Source organism: Macrobrachium nipponense, chromosome 1, assembly GCF_015104395.2.
Source record: "Macrobrachium nipponense isolate FS-2020 chromosome 1, ASM1510439v2, whole genome shotgun sequence".
Lineage (NCBI taxonomy): Eukaryota > Metazoa > Arthropoda > Malacostraca > Decapoda > Palaemonidae > Macrobrachium > Macrobrachium nipponense.
The window spans coordinates 170,811,358-170,831,490 of record NC_087200.1 but is presented as its reverse complement, the minus strand read 5'-3'; the positions used below and the strand labels follow the sequence as shown (position 1 = coordinate 170,831,490).

The 20,133-nt window shown below is 38.4% G+C and overlaps 1 protein-coding gene across 7 annotated transcripts in view; it reads right to left on the bottom strand.

Annotated features, from left to right (window-relative positions):
• The window catches only part of LOC135219822 (baculoviral IAP repeat-containing protein 6-like), a gene marked incomplete at its 3' end in the record, with an annotated part of 560,877 nt that overhangs the window by 138,009 nt on the left and 402,735 nt on the right, over positions 1-20,133 (bottom strand). For all 7 annotated transcript variants that reach the window (XM_064256914.1, XM_064256918.1, XM_064256921.1 and 4 more), the window contains 6 exon segments: positions 1,712-2,017; positions 2,130-2,356; positions 4,152-4,316; positions 11,403-11,709; positions 11,842-12,107; positions 12,336-12,609. In XM_064256914.1, coding sequence (XP_064112984.1) covers positions 1,712-2,017; positions 2,130-2,356; positions 4,152-4,316; positions 11,403-11,709; positions 11,842-12,107; positions 12,336-12,609 — 1,545 coding nt within the window.

Sequence of the window (20,133 nt, the reverse complement as noted above, 5' to 3'; positions counted from 1 at the left end):
ATTGTTGCTAAAATGCACATTGGCAAGGGAGATGGGATGCAAAAAAGACGTAGGTACCAAGTAGTATACTGGGAGAGAACAAAGGGGTGCTTGACATGATTCTTGAAAAGAAAATCACTAGGAGGGACTTGAAGGAATGGTAATGCACTCATCCTCCAGACAGACATGCTACATCACACTCTAAATGTAATAGAAAATCAACACTGATACATGTGGACATCACACTACCATTCTACACACAAAGGAGGATGCCACATGATTTGCAGTCCTCATCCCAGGCATGTGCTACCTTTTCCCAAGAAAATGGGGGGAAAAAAGTGACATACAAAAACAAAAGGCACTCCACACTATGCCGATGTCAAAGGGAGAAACACTTGTGGGGTCACAATCTAATGCCAAATGCGTGCAGGGAATGCACACCCTACACACAGAGAAAAAGCATAGCAAATGAGGGAGACAAAACTGTGAGCATGTGAAAGCAGATGTAGCTACAAGCACAACAGGAGGTTAAGGAGAAACAATGTCACCAAAACCAAAGGCCTATCATTTAGTATTTTGTTTACAGAGCTAATTCAATAACACCTGAAGCATACCGAGCACGACAACTCCATGTAGAAACAAATATTAGTGAGAGATTCAATCAGTTTTACATATTAGTAAATAGAGGAAAGAATTTTCTGTATCCCGCTAGGAAAGCTCTGTAAAAAGGCAGATATGCTGTTGGTATCTGCATCATCCTTTTATTGATGGTACATATAATTACGTATTGAGTATTAACCATTCTAAATCAAATTATTTTAATATATTACCAAGTAGAGAAAAGAATCTTCTGTATACCACTAGGGTGTTACCATATCTAAATAAAATTTAAAGTAAGTTTAATATATTATCATTTACAAGACATTTTTCTATATCTCACTAAGAAACCACATACATCAGCAGACATCATAAGTTTAATTATCATAATTTTAATTAAAATAGGTGTTCATAAGATAAAAACAGCAACATGAACCCTGGTATGGCAAAGGATCTCAAAATTCAGTTTCACTTGAGGGAAAAACACACACAAGTCTGTACAATGGTTCCATAGATGCAAAAACCACCAGCATGGCTGGAAACACAAGGGACAAGCCGGGCTAGCAAAGATCAAGGCGCTGCCCAGGGCCAAACCAATAGCCTTTTGTTATTTCTTCAGTGCACAGCCAAAGCTCGAGATAAGCTGGAATACTCCATTTATAAAAGCCTTGGTTGATATCCCCGTAGGAAAAATGAAAAAAAAAAAGTTTTTTGCTGTAGTGTGATTGCCTAACATTTAAAAATTTACGAAATCTGATTACCAGATGAACACAGACTGATAGTCACTTTAAAAAATGGCTTTTCACACATTAACATGTACATTACATTTTGTAAATATAGTAGAATGTAGTTCACACTTCTAATACACAAGCAGTAATATCTATACACCTTACATACACTTAAACACAAAAGTAAATTTTAATCATTCTTTGCTGGACACAATGATGCATCAGGTAAGTGACGAAATCCAATAAGTTGGAGCGCCTGTGTGTTATAGTAGTACAATGAAGGTACAAAGAGTACAATTCCAAAAATTTTGTGTTCAAATGTCATTGTCTACAATCATTTACTTCATATCTCTCTAATTAAAATGAAAGCAATTCACATTTGCATCAATCACAGTCACAGTACTCACCTAAAACTGTCAAGAGTGGCAACCAAAACACAGAGCCTTCCACAGATCCCAACCAATCTCTCATGGGTGGTTCTGCACAAAGGGCTGCAAGGGTGTGTAATGTATGAGCTACAAGAGATGTACTTAATGTAGGAACAATTGCAGCTGCAATCTGGGGAGGAGTCTGTGGTGTGGCTGATGACAAAGCATCCCCTGCACTCTTGGTTTTCTCAGCAACACTGGCCTTCTCAAGGTCTGTCGCACTCTCACTTGCTCCTGAAGAGGTGCAACTTTCTACCTGATGCAAAACTTCTGTTTTACACCACTCTGAAATTGAATAAACATTGTTAAATCATACCTCTAAACATGAGCCTGTAACAAATTCCATTTTCTTTCACTTCTTAACAGATACCAGAATTTCTAACAGTAAAGACTGTACCTAGTATTCCATGCACAAGTAGCAAAGGAAAGCCCGAATCTAGCATCAAGTGGATTGCCTGAGGTGACTGAGCAACAGTTGCTAAAGTTTGCAGGTGAGCAGGCGTAAGGGAGATGACACTTGGATCTTGGAGAATCAACCTTTCTTCTACAGCACCTGATGATCCTTCTACACCCTCTTTCATGTCATCAGTTCTAGCAGCTCGGATCTCGGCTTCTCTGTCTTTTCTGATTAATAAAATAAATCAATATTAATAAAACTGATTGCAAAAGTAACTTTTGACATGGAACCTTCAAATCACCAATTACTTCTGCAGACAAATATTTAGACTCATGAAAATTTCCTGTAAAATTTATCCTTGTATAAGTATTAAAATTTCCTCAAATGAAAAGATAACATTGGTAGGTAAAATAAAACTATAATTATTCTGTTAAGTGACTTCTCTCACCAAGTTCTTATCAGTTTATTATATAATGTTCATAATATCAGCACTATAAAATACAATTATCCTTCCATTATCTGGTTTCAGCCTATCTAGAACTTAATGTTACTTGAGGTTCCCCAGTACCATAATATTCCGTAAAATACATTCATCAACATTTACAAAATTGCTCTCGGGTGCTGCAGGCAGAAAGAAGTGCTGGTAAAGCTGCTTACATACATACATAAGCAGGCTGAGAAAGGGTTATTGTTGGAGTGGTAGGTTGGGGAAATTTTTTTTGGGAGGGAAGGGAGTGAGAAGACCAGGCAGGATGGTTGGGAAGGGATATGTGGGTATTTGACTTTTTATGAGCTTTTGTGGTTGTAATTGGCTTAGAAGCATTAAATGTTTAAACCATTTTACTTATTGCTTTTGGGCGGCAGGGTATTGTGAGGGGGGATAGGCCTGGGTAAGCCCTTACAGGGTAGGAGGGCAGGGTTTTTAAAATTCATTGCACATTCATTGATTTTGATATCACATGGTTTTCTGCAATTGAAATATCAATAAATGAGAGAGAGAGAGAGAGAGAGAGAGAGAGAGAGAGAGAGAGAGAGAGAGAGAAGAGAGAGAGAAGAGAGAGAGAGAGAGAGAGAGTAAATGAGAGAGAGAGAGAGAGAGAGAGAGAGAGAGAGAGAGAGAGAGAGAGAGAGAGTGTCTTGAACAGATAGACACCAATACTATTGTTTACAAAAGTGCAAAATTGCTAAAAGACTAAGTAATGCTTTTAGTTATTTTTATTTTCGTTTGGTCGTAACCACTAAATTAGATTGTTTGGTGGTACATAATAGGTAATGCATGAGTCCAAGACATGATAAAACAATCAGGTGGAATTTAAACTGTTTGCTGTTTGTTCAGTTTTAATCACTTAAAAACTCCATTGTATCTCTTCCTCTAAACCTTGTGTGTACAGGTCAATTTTCATTTCATTTCTATAAGCTGCTCATATTCAAAGTAAGACCTTGATAGTATACAGTACAAGATAAAGTTAATACTCTTAACTGAATGTAGTATACATAACTGCATCAATCAGTAAATAGTTTCAAAATGATTTACGATAGTCTAACCTCTAGTAGCTTATGATGTGTTTTGGATGATATAAAGATTTGATACATTTATCATGTCATATAAAATAAATAACAATATTGCAGTGATACATCTTTAAAATCTATTACATAAACACACAGTACTTTAATAAAATTTTCATCAGATTTTTAATGTGGAGGTACCAAAATGGAGTAGAAAAGCTATTTGTTCAATATAAAAATAGCACGTGTACAGAGAGAGAGAGAGAGAGAGAGAGAGAGAGGGGGGGGGGACATTTCACCTCAGTAGTAAGGGTATGAAGTTGAAGTTTCACTTCGATAGTGTGTTCTTACTGCATTATATCTAAAATTTCCATTATGTAGCAAGGGATGTATTAATCTGGATATAAGAGATTACTGTACCTATATAGTACAATACTAAAATAATAACTTACCCCCTGAAGATTACCTTCTTATGTAAAGCAAATAGCAACCAACTTTCAGGAAACACTAACTCACCTGTCATCCGTAATTGACTGATTATTATCAATCACTGTTAAGACAGACATGTTTATGAGTAATTGAGTAAACAGTTGTGGGCGAACATGACACATCGAGCACATAATGTGATCCAAACCAATCTTCAGCTCCCCCTCACTTCTCTCTGACCATTCATATACATGTCTGGAAAAATAAGAAAAAATCATGATTAATCTTTTACTGCACTTAACTAATTACAATATTCAACCACATTCTGGTCTCCTTTCTACAAATGTAAGGCTCTGCTGAAGTTAATTTTATAATTTGTATCACTACAAAGCCCCTTCTTTCTGTTGAAAGATTGCCAATACAATATATTGCAAGTGAGTTTAACAACATACAACATACAGCACCTCAGGCCAAGGAAACTTAGAGGTCGGCCAATTTAAGAAAAAACATATCAAATGGAAAAAGGAAGATATGCAAATGCAAAACCCCTTGCAGGACCTCTTTTACAAGACAATCGTAACTTTAACCATGATATAGTACATGTTTTTTCTAATAAATAATTTTGTTATTCTGTAAAATTATAATTATAGCTCACACATATCAAAACATATAAGAACTAAAATCAGTAATAAACTGAGCATATTTGTTGTAAAACATTTATGTAAATTTACTGAGACGAGAGATGCAGTAACTTTTTGGGATTATACATGTCATTTCTAATATTTCTTGCCACTTTATTTGCAAAATCCCAATTATAACTGACATACTATCATAAAAGATAAGAGCTAAAACCAACAGCAACCCCCGGTTATATTTATGAACAAATATATAATAAGACGTCACGTGAGCGGGTGAGGCATTACACCTCTCCTTGAAGTCACGTACACAACTAACTCTGACAGGAGACGGTCACTTTATCTTAACCAATCAAAAAGTTGCCATTAGTGAATTTAAGGGCTAGAGAAGTAATGGTACTACTTTCCTGCCCAATTCTCCCAAAACGACGGCATGTAAAATTGTTACTCACCATGAGTAAATCTGTTAACCACCCAATACAGTGGTACCTTGAGATACTAAAGGCTCAATTTACGAAAAACTCGTAAGATACGAAAGGTTGTTGCTGTAAAGTCTGAGATTCGCCCGGACCACCGATAACAATTTTGAAACTTGTGTGCCGCCAACTGAGTAGACTCACCACCATCTACCGCTCTCCCATTGGTTCCTGATGCTAGTCACCGCCATGAGATCCTTCTCTCCTATTGGTCAGCATCCCTCCCATAATGCATCTACTACGTAGCGGCGGGCTTCGGCCACTGCACGGCATCATCTGTATCGTACGCACAAGGTATTCGTTCGTTCTAACAATTTAGTTTATTAATGTGAATTCGTTCGTGATTTCGTTTTAGTACACTTTATCGTGTTCTGTGAGAACTTTACTCCATATGTATATGTACTACATACACACAATTACGTACAGTATATACGTAGACATGGGTCCTAAGAAACTTGGGATGCTCTCTTTGTTGGAGACGAAGATGGAGATTATCAAGAATGTCAAAGCAGCTACACCTTCCAAGGGCGTCACTATTTTGCCCAGCAAGAGGACCCACGTGCACGACGAGATGGAAAGGCTTCTTCTTGTCTGGATAAAAGACAAAGAAATCGCTGCCGATACGATAATGGAGACGGCAATCTGCCACAAGGCCAGCGCTATTTTTGGCGATTTGGTTGCCCAGGCCGAAGACGACGGAGAAGGGACATCAACGCCAACCCTAGACTTCAAGGCTTCACATGGGTGGTTCGAGAAATTCCGTAAAGGGACTGGCATCCATTCGATGGTGCGGCATGGGGAGGTGGCCAGCTCGGACACGAAAGCGGCCGAAGCCTTTAAAAAGACGTTCGACGAGATGATGATCAAGGAAGGCTACAGTTCTCAGCAAGTCTTCAACTGTAATAAGACTGGCCTTTTTTGGAAAAAATGCCTCGTCGGACGTACATCACGCAGGAAGAGAAGAAGCTACCAGGGCATAAGCCTATGAAAGACAGGCTTATGCTCGCACTTTGTTCGAACGCCAGTGGGGATTGCAAGGTGAAGCCCCTACTTGTCTATCATCCCGAGACTCCTCGAGACTTCAAGGCCCACAAAGTGGTTAAGGAGAAGCTTCCAGTGATGTGGAGGGCTAATGCGAAAGCCTGGGTAACGAGGCTTTTGTTCACCGAGTGGGTAAATCTGTGTTTCGGCCCGACAGTGAAGAAATTCTTGGAAGAGAAGCATCTCCCTCTGAAATGTCTACTGGTGTTGAACAATGCCTCTGCCTACCCTCCTGGCCTCGAGGAAGATATCCTAGTGGAGTATTCCTTCAACAAGGTTCTTTATCTTCCGCCTAACACCACCCCTCTCCTCCAGCTCATGGACCAGCAAGTGATATTGAACTTCAAGAAGCTGTATACGAAACATCTTTTCAAGAGATGTTTCGACATCACTGATACCACAAACCTCACCTTGCGTAAATTTTGGAAGGAGCATTTTGATATCGTAATATGCATCCGACTCATCGACCAAGCTCGGCAGGAGGTTTCGAGGCGAACCTTGAATTCCTCGAAGAGGAAACTCTGGCCTGATGATGTATCCGCCCGAGACTTCGAGGGATTCGACGTGGGCGAAGCTGGTGCTGCAGATTCAGAAACAGTTGACAATCCTGAAACTGTTTTGCAACCAGATCTTTACGAGATCGTTGCACTCGGCAAGTCCATGGGGCTGGTCGTCAAGGAGGACGACATCAACGACCTTCTCGAGGAGCACCAAGAGGAGCTTACGACGGATAACCTGAAGGAGTTGGAGGCCATGCAGCGGGGAGGAGGAGGAGGAGGTCCCTATGACAACGGCAGAAATTAAGGATGTTCTAGACACCCCGAAAGGGCTTACACAGGTCATATGCTTGCACAGTTCAATGACGTTTGCCCGAGTCGTTTCAGGAACATTGTCAAAAGTAGGCAGAAGCAATCTTCCTTGGATAGTTATTTTTTAAAGAGGCCTTTAGTACTAGTACTAGCAGGAGTAAGCAAAAAAGGAAAAACCAAGTGATGCTAAAAAACAGAAAGTTGGAAGTGGTGAAGAAGTTGAAATTTTATAATAAAAAAATAAAAAAACAAATAAAAAAAAAATCTTAAAAGTATAAGTAAAAGAAAATGTAAAAATGAAAAAAAAATAAAAATAAAAATTTTAATTTTAGTTTTTTGTAAAGTGAAGTGTTACAGTTTTGTTAATGTGTTTCGTAAAGTTTAGTTTATGTATGTTTTCCTTACATTTTTTTTGTGTGTTTCGTAAAGTAAAGTGTACGTACGTATCTGCCATTTGTCCTCCTCCTCTGTCGCCACTTTCGGAGATAGCCTCACTCGAAAGGTAAGCTTCCACATTTTACTACATACATACGTATGTATTTCTTGTATACCATGTACACTAATACACTTTATTTACAGGTATATTAGCAGTACGTATTAGGTTAGGTATTGAATGGTCCAAATTGTTGTAGTATTTCATTGTTTATAGGTCAATTTAGCTTTATTATGAAATTTACTGGAGTGTTTTTGGAGGGCTTGGAACGGAATAGCCATTTTACATGTAAAATGCGGTCCAAGATACGAAAAGCTCATAATACGAAGGCCACCTCGGAACGGATTAATTTCGTATCTCGAGGTACCACTATACCTGTTATTACTACGCGTGATTACTATATCTGTCCATTAAGGGTTAAGTATCAGTCATCAGTTGTTTGTTGATCCGGTAGTTAGAACATTTTGGTGTTGGTTAACAATGGCCATGAAGTCAGTCTTGTTACAGCTTTGATGCAGCGTAGCTGTACCTACGAATGACTCAAAACTCAGTCATAATTAAGATAACTACCTGAGTGAACATAACTCATGTGGATCTCTGGGAGTCATCAGTGTTTCCAAATCCACTTAAATATTCCCTTTCATCTAAAAGTTCATACAAGGAATTTCCTTTGGAAGATATGCATATCTAAATGTAAGGAGAATTTCACGCAGTGTTCTTTAGATGAGTTATGAAGTAGACATTGTACTGATGCCAATCTCATACTCAATTCAGGCAACCATCAACACGGAGGAAGTGGCTTGAGATCTGACTCAAGCGACCAATGAAAAAGCAGACTTAACGCCACCAGAACAATAGGAGATCTTTGAACTTGGCAAGAGGGAGGAAAGGCAAATTAAGCTTTCCCTTGCTCCTTATTAGCTGAAAGCCAATCTGCCATCTCTGAGAAATTCTGGAGGACAAGAAAGACCACCTTGAGATGTCTAGTCTTGTCATTCAGATGACTCCTCATAAAAAATCGATGCACGCGAGACGGGGGCAGCTGAGGCAAAATAGGAGGGAACTTTCATCAACAATCTTATTATTCTGCTAATTGTCACTTAATATGAGCCAATGACACTTCATCTTGCTCTGAAGTTGACAGCAGAAGGGAAGAAACACGTCTGACGTCTGGGAGCAGGTGCTTGGTGCTCAAAAGTAGATACGCGACAACAGATTTAGCATAATTTCATACTGAATTTAACATTAAATGGCAAATGAGATTTGGTCATTGCACCAGGTGCTCGTGAGGTGGCTCCGCGTCCCATATTAATTACAAGAAGGCTGTGGGCTAGTACTGGCTGGCACCAGGTGGTCAGGAGCTGGCATAGGGGATTTGGGAGCTAGGGCTGAGCGGTCTGAAGATGATGCTGTGTCCCATATGGCTACAGTGTAACTACATGAAGGCTGTGTAGTACTACTGGCCTTCTTACATAGCTTAACTGGAAATGGATCTGACTGCTGACCCACATCATCTGGAGGGTCTTAAGCAGCCTATAAGAGTCCAGGAAACATTTGCTGCAACTCCTGTCCATGTCAGAATCGTCGGAAGTGACATCACTGCAGGGCTGCCATTCGTACAATAATTATCTATACAGTGGACCGCTTGTATTCGTGTTCTCCGGATTCGCGGACTCACGCATTCACGGATTTATCTCAGGAACATTTCCCCCCATTATCCATGGAAAATTCGCCTACCCACACGAATATGGGGGGACCACTGTCTATATGATAAACCTGCCTCTGGTATGATTAACCTATCATACATTTTATATAATAATTCTGGAATATGAGTTTTTCTAAGACTATTGATTGAAAACCATTTTAATCAAAATTAAATGTTCACATGAATGCAATATATTTACGATAATTTTTAAAGTATCAAACACAATGGCTTGGTGCACTCCTACTGAGAGGCCTTTCCAATAACAGGCTCGATAGAGGGAGCAATTACTAGCAGGCAAACCCCCTCAGCCTCCCTTGGATTTCTGGTGTGTCTTCTCACAGGATTAGGGGAGCAGAACAGTGACCTCAGTCTACGAGAACCAAGGGACAAATAGCCACCTCCTCCACTTGCATTACACTATCACTCTGAACTTTCACCATTAACACATTTCCCATACTTTGATGGAAGCTCCCACTAGATTGATTTTGAGACTGGCAACGGTTTAAGGGTATGAAGCAAGGGACCTAGGCACGGGAGTAAGTGGATGAAAAGTAGGAGGACAAGGATTGGGAGAAAAGTTGGGAATAGAAGTAGAAGGAACAGCAGGCTAACTCCTAACCTAGGTCAGGAGTTGTTTCCAGGCTGCGTGACCATCTCTCTGCTCTGGATGCCGCTTTCCTCTTCCTATCCCTTTCTAACTTGACTAGCTGAGATATAGAAACTTTTTCTCATCCCAAACAAGACTTTCAGCACAAGTTATCCCCCTACTACACTCCTGTCCCCTAAACTTACTGCAAATCTTGTCTTACAACCTTTGCTACAATAGCGGAGGGTAATGAAACTTGAATCACACATATGTAATATGAAAATCCTGATCCTAAACTCTTGATAAGCTAAAAAAAAAAAAAAAAAAAAAAAAAAAAAAAAAAAAAGCTCAAAATCTACTCAAAATTAAGTGATCAAACTTCATCGAATCCAGTTATACAACTGCAAACCAATAAACAAAAGCTGCTATAGACACCGATGTTTACTCAAGAACCAACAGAAAAAGAATGAGGTTTTCTGCTAAGTCGTTTCCAGTATTCCTGTTAATGAGTGGGGCTTGTCACCTACACTAAACTATCAAAGTGTAATCATGATTTTTTAAATAAAAGCTGCAGTGTGAGTTAGGAACTATAGTTATGTAATTACTTGAGTTACTTATATGAAAAAGGTCTTTACCTAAAAAACTTTTTCATGACAGGGGCTTTTCAATTAGAAAGGTCAGTCCAAATCTCATTTTTAACTCATTCTTGACAGAGCATTTCAAATGATCTTATCAATCATATGCTACCCCTACCAATCATAAGCCTTCTTCACACATTTTCAGCTTCAAAGTCTTTAGGGCCTAGATCACACTCCTACAAGTGTTCGTACAAAATGCATGTATAGACACACAAACTCTTATTCTTTTTATAGAGGGCTTCTGCAGTGATACCTTAAAGAACTTATGGGCCTATGTTAACCCAGCTCATGGTCTTACACCTCTTGAAGCAATTCTAGTACTATAAAAATCTATTCTATTTTTTCAATAAATAATTCTTTTTTCATTTATGCAACACTCCATATTTCTTCTTCCTTCACCTCCTAGCTCTGATGCTTGCACTTGAAACTGAAATGCATACTCCCTTTTTGCTCTTGATGAACAATGTACTTTGATAGTATACTTGAATAGGTTTGGATGCACTGACAAACTGGAATTCTCTTGATTTTCATTTTGCTTCAGGACATTTTAATCCTTCTTTTAGGATTAAGCACCACACCTTTTTTTCTCCTACCTGTATTTTTGCCATTTCCACAGGACCTGGCCTTCATAATGATCGTATTAGATTGCAACTCTATTGCCCTTGATTAAATTTTTTTACATACTCTACTAAAACTTTCAATTCCTATGATTAATGGCTGTTTTGATCATTGTACTTGGAGAGAATCAAAGGAGAATCTTCTGACCTAGGACTCTAGCCTTAACTCTCCTACATTTGCCCTCTCGTTTCCAAAGGAAACTAGACACAAATCACTCGTATTAGATGAAAGTATGTACATAGTGTATTCAATAAATATCTGAAGCATGCCAGTGTTGAAGCTGATGGAAACCCTACCCAAAATTCACAATTATCAAGATAGCTGAATAAAAATAAATATTCCAGCAAATAAAACAGAACTTCAAGTTTTCTTTACAATAAGAAACAAAATAGAAACATACCTGAACAATTCATCTGTGATATGACTGGTAGTATCATGAGTGGTATTCCACAAAACTGCAGCAATACAGTGTAGAATTTCAGCACTAACACTGCCATTCAAACTTCCAGCTGGAGACTGTGGTGACATTTGTTGAGGATGCTGCTGAGTCCCCAAACTATAATTACTACTCGTGGGTGATGATGAGGGAAGAGGTTGCATAACAACATGATGGAGCCATGATAGGAGGACAGACACACCTTCCATGCTGCTGCTTCCTACACATAACTCATAGAGTAAAGCTATGGCTGCATCAAGACTATTTCCACCTAAAAGAAAAGTGATGCTGAGTAAATCCAAAACCATATATTACAGTTACACATGACATTTAAAATTACCAGAGTGAAAGTTTTGTTTGAAACACCATACTAGTTTTCTGAGCTCTCAAAAATAATACCTACCTGAGGGCAGTCTGAGTAGTGGATGAGTGAGAAGCGTCATAATGAGTGTGTGAAGTAAGTGAGGTGACCGTCTAGCTAAGGCTAATGTAGTATCTTCTAAAGGATCAGACCCTGAAGATGCCAAATGTATAGTTCCTGGTGGAGTCAAGAGCAAAGTGATACAGGCTTCCATTACTCCATTCACAGATGCTCCGGCCTCAGCCCCAATGTTTCGACCTCCTTCTACATGAAACATGCACTGATGGATGAGTCTCAGCCACCACATGCTAAGAAGGAAAAGGGTGAATTCATTTAGTCAGATTATGTCAACTCTATGAATTAATAATATTAACTCAGTGGTCTAGTTACACAACTTATTGATAATATAGTAATAATAATTAAGTTAAAATGTAGGAATATTGAAGATCATGAACATGCATATCCATTAAAAAATACATATATAATTTTAAAAATTTCTCTACTATAAAATTTTCTTAATATCAAAATTCCCTTACCTTGCCCTGTGTGGAGTATGGTCTGATACAGAGTTTTCGTGGAGCCCCCTTAAGGCTTCACGGAATGTTGTAGTACCTAACAACTTGAGCTGTGACAAACCAAGAGTTGCAGAGTCTCTTGGGCGATGGAGGCGAACAACAACTATCGATGCAACTACAGGACGAGGGAGTACTAAACGTACTCGAGATAACCCAGCAGTGCTCAGTGGTCCACTTACGGGCATAAGGTATCCGCCTTCAACACCTACCTCTACAGAAACAGCTGAAGGACAAGCTGTTAATAAAAAAAAAAAATGTTAAATAAGCAACGCAAAATCTGACTTACAATACAAAAGAAAAGGATTTAACTGTAAAACTCTAATTCCCTGCCATAGATGATCTGATACAATTTACACAAATTCTCACTTTAAATACCCCCCCTCTCGTGGGTTTGAACCAGCACCCAGCAGACTGAGGAGAAATTAGGACTTCAGTGACATTATCGATTCGGCCAACAAGTGAGGTATAAAAATTGATACCGATTCTGACTTTACAAATCACTGTCGAACTCGGGTATTTGTAATCAGAATCAATATCCAACCCCCTCTACCATGTTAACCAAGTCGAACATTTGCCACACATAGCCATATTATGAATCTTTACCACATCACCGTGATTCACATCAAGCTACAAATGTACTTTAATATCCAATTTGCTCTACCTCGGAATTAATATATTTTCATATATGTCAACCAAAAGGGGAATTTTTTTAGTTGATAATAATTTTGTCCTCTCATGGGTTGGAACCAGCACCCAGCGGACTGAGGAGAAATCAGGACTTCAGTGACATTATCGATTTTGCCAACAAGTGAGGTATAAGTTGATACCGATTCCAACCTTACAAATCACTGTCAAACTCAGGTATTTGTAATTAGAATCGATATCCAAACCCCCTGCATTATTAACCAAGTAGAATCTTTCGCAACAAAGTTTAAGTATTCTTTCTTCTTTTAATATTTTCATTGTTGAAAACAAAACATCATGTCTTGCTTATTTAATATGACTATTGAACAAAATAATCACAACAATATAAACTATGCCAACCAGAGATTGTTGCGGATATGGAACTGATAGTCATAAAATGTAGAGTACTTGTTAGGTAACTATATATAGCAGATCTTATTTTTACCTACCCTATAACTATTGATTTTAAGATTGACTATTTGCTTTTGCTTAATATTTAATTTTATATTAAAAGACTGTTTGAAATCATACGAAAGCTCATGTTATAATTAAAGTTGGATATGCCCTAGACTTGTTAACAATGCCTTAGACAGTGTCAATGTATTTAATGAAAATGTATTTAATGAAAATGTGGAATTTCATTTGCCTAATAATTTACTATGGTCTGCCTGGTAGTAATACAAATTTTTAATGTCAGATTCAATAAACTTACTGGTAAATCTTGGTCTAGTATGAGAGAGAGAGAGAGAGAGAGAGAGAGAGAGAGAGAGAGAGAGAGAGAGAGAGAGAGAGAGAGAGAGAGCCTTTTTCAGACTGCTAAAGTTTCCTCTATCTCTATATTTATAACATCATCTAGTTAAATAAGTTAAACAAGCAAAAGAGAATAATAAGAGTTTGGTTAGTAACATAATTGTTACTTCAACATTACAGCCATAAACAACTAAACAAAAAACAGTTGTTTTGCTACAACAACCGAACCAAATCTGATAACAACAATGTTTTGCTTGCATTTCAGCCATTGTACGATAGTAGAAAATTACCGAAGTTATCTTACAAATGACATTAATTAAGTAGAACAGGACTTAAATATTTTTGCATTATACCTTTATTTGGTATGGAGAAAATATTGGCAAGGAAATATAGTATTACTAAATTTAAGCTGCAGTTGTAGCTGAAGCTGAGAAAACAAAATTTTCACAATGCTAATGACTTTAAATTATCATGCATCAGGAACATGGATGCAACTCTATTGCAAATAATAGTGGAGAAAAAAGTATTTCAATAAAAAATACTGACCATGAAAGGACACATTTAACTGTTGTTTCCACGCCGAGAACAGATAAATACGTAAATCTTATACAGTGGTACCTCGAGATACGAAATTAATCCGTTCCGAGGCGGCCTTCGTATCATGAGCTTTTAGTATCTTGGACCACATTTTACATGTAAAATGGCTAATCCATTCCAAACCCTCCTAAAACAACCCAGTAAATTTCATAATAAAGCTAAATTGACCTATAAACAATGAAATACTACAACAATTTGGACCATTCAATACCTAACTTAATACGTACTGCTAATATACCTGTAAATAAAGTGTATTAGTGTACATGGTATACAAGAAATACATACATACATATGTAGTAAAATGTGGAAGCTTACCTTTCAAGTGAGGCTATCTCCGAAAGTGGCGACAGAGGAGGAGGACAAACGGCAGATACGTACGTACACTCAACTTTTTGAAACACATAAAAAAAATGTAAGGAAAGCATAGAATAAACTTTTTGAAACACATTAACAAAACTGTAATAGTTAACTTTACAAAAAACTAAAATTTAAAATTTTTTCTTTTTTTTTATTTTTAATTTTTTTTTACTTTTTCATACTTTACGTTTTTTTTTTCCCCACAAAATTTCAACTTCTTCACCACTTTCAACTTTCTGTTTTTTAGCATCACTTGGTCCTTCCTTTTTGCTTACTACTCCTACTAAAGTCCTCTTTAAAAAATAACTATCCAAGGAAGATTGCTTCTGCCTACTTTTGACAATGTTCCTGAAACGACTCAGGCAAACGTCATCGAACTGTGCAAGCATACGACCTGTGCAAGCCTTTTCGGGGTGTCTCTTTTCTACGAATGATTGCACCTTATGAAAAGCAGCTAGAACATCCTTAATTTCTGCCGTTGTCATAGAGTCCTCGTCCTCCTCCTCGCTGCTGCTAGAGAACTCCTCTTGAACAACGTTATGTTGCATGGCCTCCAACTCCTTCAGGTCATCCGTCGTAAGCTCCTCTTGGTGCTCCTCGAGAAGGTCGTTGATGTCGTCCTCCTTGACGGCCAGCCCCATGGACTTGCCGAGTGCAACGATCTCGTCAAGATCTGGTTGCGAAACAGTTTCAGGATCGTCAACTGTTTCTGAATCTGCAGCACCAGCTTCGCCCACGTCGAATCCCTTGAAGTCTCGGGCGGATATGGAATCAGGCCAGAGTTTACCCCACAAGGAATTCAAGGTTCGCCTTGAAACCTCCTGCCAAGGTTGGTCGATGAGTCGGATGCATATCACAACATTGAAATGCTCCTTCCAAAATTGACGCAAGGTGAGGTTTGTGGTATCGGTGATGTCGAAAAATCTCTTGAAAAGATGTTTCGTATACAGCTTCTCGAAGTTCAATATCCCTTGCTGGTCCATGGGCTGGAGGAGAGGGGTGGTGTTAGGCAGAAGATAAAGAACCTTGATGAAGGAATACTCTGCTAGGATATCTTCCTCGAGTCCAGGACAGTGAGCAGGGGCATTGTCCAACACCAGCAGGCATTTCAGAGGGAGGCGCTTCTCTTCCAAGAATTTCTTCACTGTCGGGCCGAAACACAGATTTACCCACTCAGTGAACAAAAGCCTCGTTACCCAGGCTTTCACATAGCCCTCCACATCACTGGAAGCTTCTCCTTAAGCATTTTGTGGGCCTTGAAGGTTCGAGGAGTCTCGGAATGATAGACAAGTAGGGGCTTCACCTTGCAATCCCCACTGGCGTTCGAACAAAGTGCGAGCGTAAGCCTGTCTTTCATAGGCTTATGCCTGGGGAGCTTCTTCTCTTCCTGCGTGATGTACATCCGACAAGGCATTTTTTTTCCTAAAAAGGCCAGTCTCATCACAGTTGAAGACTTGCTGAGAACTGTAGCCATCCTTGATCATCATCTCGTCGAACGTCCTTTTAAAGGCTTCGGCCGCTTTCGTGTCCGAGCTGGCCGCCTCCCCATGCCTCACCACCAAATGGATGCCAGTCTCTTTACAGAATTTCTCGAACCACCCATGCGAAGCCTTGAAGTCTGGGGTTGGCGTTGATGTCTCTTCTCCTCTGTCGTCTTCAGCCTGGGCAATCAAATCGCCAAAAGTAGCACTGGATTTGTGGCAGATTGCCGTCTCCGTTATCGTATCGCCAGCGATTTCTTTGTCTTTTATCCAGACAAGAAGAAGCCTTTCCATCTCGTCGTGCACGTGGGTCCTCTTGCTGGACAAAATAGTGACGACCTTGGAAGTTGTAGCTGCTTTGATGGCTTCCTTCTGCTTAAGGATGGTGCCTATTGTCGATGGATTTCGGCCGTATTCCTGGGCGATCACACTCAATCGCATGCCAGCTTCATACTTCTTGATAATCTCCATCTTTATCTCCAAAGAGAGCATCCTCTTCTTTCCGTGAATTTCATTTTTCTTGGGACCCATGACTATGTATATACTGTACGTAATTATGTTACATAGTACGTATACGTATGTAGTGAAGTTCTCACACAACACGATAAAGTATACTAAAACGAAATCACGAACGAATTTGCGTTGATAAACGAAATCGTTAGAATGAACGAATACCACGTGCGTATAGAAACGATGCTGCTACCGAGTGGCCGAAAAAGCACGCCGCTACGTAGATGCATCATGGGAGGGATGCTGACCAATAGGTGAGAAGGATCTCATGGCGGTGACTAGCATCAGGCACCAATGGGAGAGCGTGAGGATGGTGCCGAGTCTACTCAGTTGGCGGCGTGCGAGTTTCAAAATTGTTATTGTCCGGGCGAATCTCGGACTTTACAGCAACAACCTTTCGTATCTTGAACAATTTTCGAATGTAGAGCCGTAAAATTTTTCGTACTTGCTTTCGTATCTCGAGTTTTTAGTAAGTTGAGCCTTTCGTATCTTGAGGTACCACTGTATTATTATGAAATAAGATGAAAACAAAAAACATAATCAGTTTTCTTTACACAAAATAACATGCTCCCGACACCATCTATTTACGAAAAAAATAACAATAGAGTTCACAACATATACATATTTAACCTCTTCATTACCGAAAGTTTGTTTGGAGGTAGATGGGTACCACCATTCAAGTCTACTACACCGCACCGGGTGCATAAAGGTGGTACGCATAGTACCACCAAAACTCCTCTTTTCAGATAGGGACTTCCAATCATTCTGTAATTTCGGTTTGAAGAGTTTGGAGCAAAATAAACAGTATGACACGATGCCAGACGTATGATGAACCCAAAAAAATATTATTACTGCTTATAGTAGTGTGTAGGTGACAGATGAACTGCGTCTCAACAGAAAATCACAAAGCCAGACAAGCGTAAACATGTAATAACTTCTACCCAAGTATAAAACCAGTTGTATCATCATTTACTGTATTTATTTATTTATTCACTTATTACATTTTACAAATAAAAGATATGAACACCAGATAAATGAAGGTAAAAATAAAGCCTTATAGTAACTTTATATATAAAAAAACAAACCAGAGAAAAAGCAAAAAAGTGATTTTTTCTGAGGACAAGAAACTTGAAAAATTAGTTTAGATACCCCTGAAGCCCCTAAAGTTGTTTTCTGTGATGAAACTAATCTTAGAAAACGTAGAAAATGACATCGACCAATTTTTGAAAGATATACTATAAAATTTGCGATTTCCATATTTATTGGCGGGGCTTTTGCTTTAGTTTTTGCTCTTTTTTTTTGCTATTACATGCTTATTTACTGTTCTATTTTGATAATACTTTATGTGCATGTTCCAGGTGCGATATACCAACATTCTGTAAGACCGAATTTCTATTCAAGACTGTAGTTTTCTCACCGACCACCAGTGTCCAAGGGACACTGAGTTTCACATTTTTTTCCATAAAATCATTTATTTTCCCTGTAGGATGATAAAACTAACAGAGAATATGCATTATTATAGTGCTAATAATACCTGATAATTTCATTAGCCTGTCTTGATTAGTGTATTTTTGGCAAATATTTTTACGATCGGCACCCCTCCAAACTGGAGTCACTACCGAGAGATTCAGTTCGGCAGCGAACGCAATGTTTACATTCTGCTCACCCACCCGGTAAAGAAGGGGTTAAGTCATAATTCAACTTGAAAGCACTTCATATAACGAAAAAAATTTTAGATACTCATATCATCATGCCCATCCATTAACCCTTTGATTACGCCTGGGATGAGATCTCACAGGTCCCCAGAACCCGGAGGTTTTCTGACGGGAGTCACCTGTAGTATGCTACCAGACGCACGAAAATGTAAACAATCATTGTAACAGCTCGTTTCTTGGTTGTTTTCCTACAAATTAACCTGTTTTAGTTTTATGATAACATTTTGATAGTAGTCATCCATAATATATATAATATGTAATTATGTAACATCACAAATAGGTAAACATATCATATGTACTATATATCGGGGTTTACTGTTGCCAGAGGTATGAGTACTTCACTAATTGCGGACGACACATTTTTTTTTCTTTTTATTCATTTTGAATCCCCGAAACACATCTACAGCACAGTTGAATATTAGTGTTAATAGTTATTTGCATAATCGCCAGTAAACTAATCATGAAAATATTGATCATTTTTATGTTTCCGCTTACAAAATTGAGATTTATTATTTTTGAGAGAGAGAGAGAGAGAGAGAGAGAGAGAGAGAGAGAGAGAGAGAGAGAGAGAGAGAGAGAGAGAGAGAGAGAGAGAGAGAGAGAGAGAGAGAGATTTACCAAGATACATACCCTCTAATTGTACAACAATAACTCCAATAGGCGTAATTACAATAATGGTTGTAAATGAGGACATCACTGATTAAATATTAACCCCATTTCTGAATGATATTCATAGCAATAAACAAGTAACCAGTCGACAAGAAATATCATACGTAGTTTTAGAAATTATGATTTATGAACGCTTTGGGAGCTCTTGTATAAGACTAGCATGGAATTTGTCTTGTCTCGATTTTACCATTCAGACATACACTTAGACTTATAAAACTCTTGACTATGGGAGATTTACGAATATATTTACTACTTTATGTTAATCATGCTTTATATTTCAACGATATAGAATAACTTCTAATAACTTATTATACATTCTTGGAAATAAATAGGAATTTTATCTATTCAAGATTACATTTTTTTTTAGATGTATATAGGAATTCTTCTCAGATATTTACATTATTTGTTACACCATTATTCTAAGACTGTTATTTAGAAAAAATAACTATCTCCGACACTTCCATGATAATGAGAATACCGTGTTTCTTACCGGAGAGAGAGAGAGAGAGAGAGGAGAGAGAGAGAGAGAGAGAGAGAGAGAGAGAGAGAGAGAGAGAGAGAGAGAGAGAGAAGCTGCTGCCAAATAATAAATCAACACTAAGAAAAATTAGAATATCTTTTTGTGCCATATAAAAAGGTAAATCATTTATATGGGACCAGGTTAAATGAATAAAAGGAGACATTATAATTGTTCCCCCAGAGCCTCTCCATCACCTGTGAAAATTATTCTAGCAGATTATACGTTTGCTGTCTACAAGTGGTGAATTCTTTTGTTATTTTTGGCCTAAGCAGTAAAGGTTATCGCAAAAAGGACTACTAGACATCCTAACAAGTGTCTGCCGTCAGAAATTTCCCCAATGTTTTTATATTCATCTATTTCCTATTCGCCTTTCATACCTTGTCTCCGTATTCCGAATGAGAAAAAGAGAAACAACCCCTAGGGCATGAAGCGATTAGTCCTGGTCCCACACAAAAGGTACGCGCGCTGCATGGGTC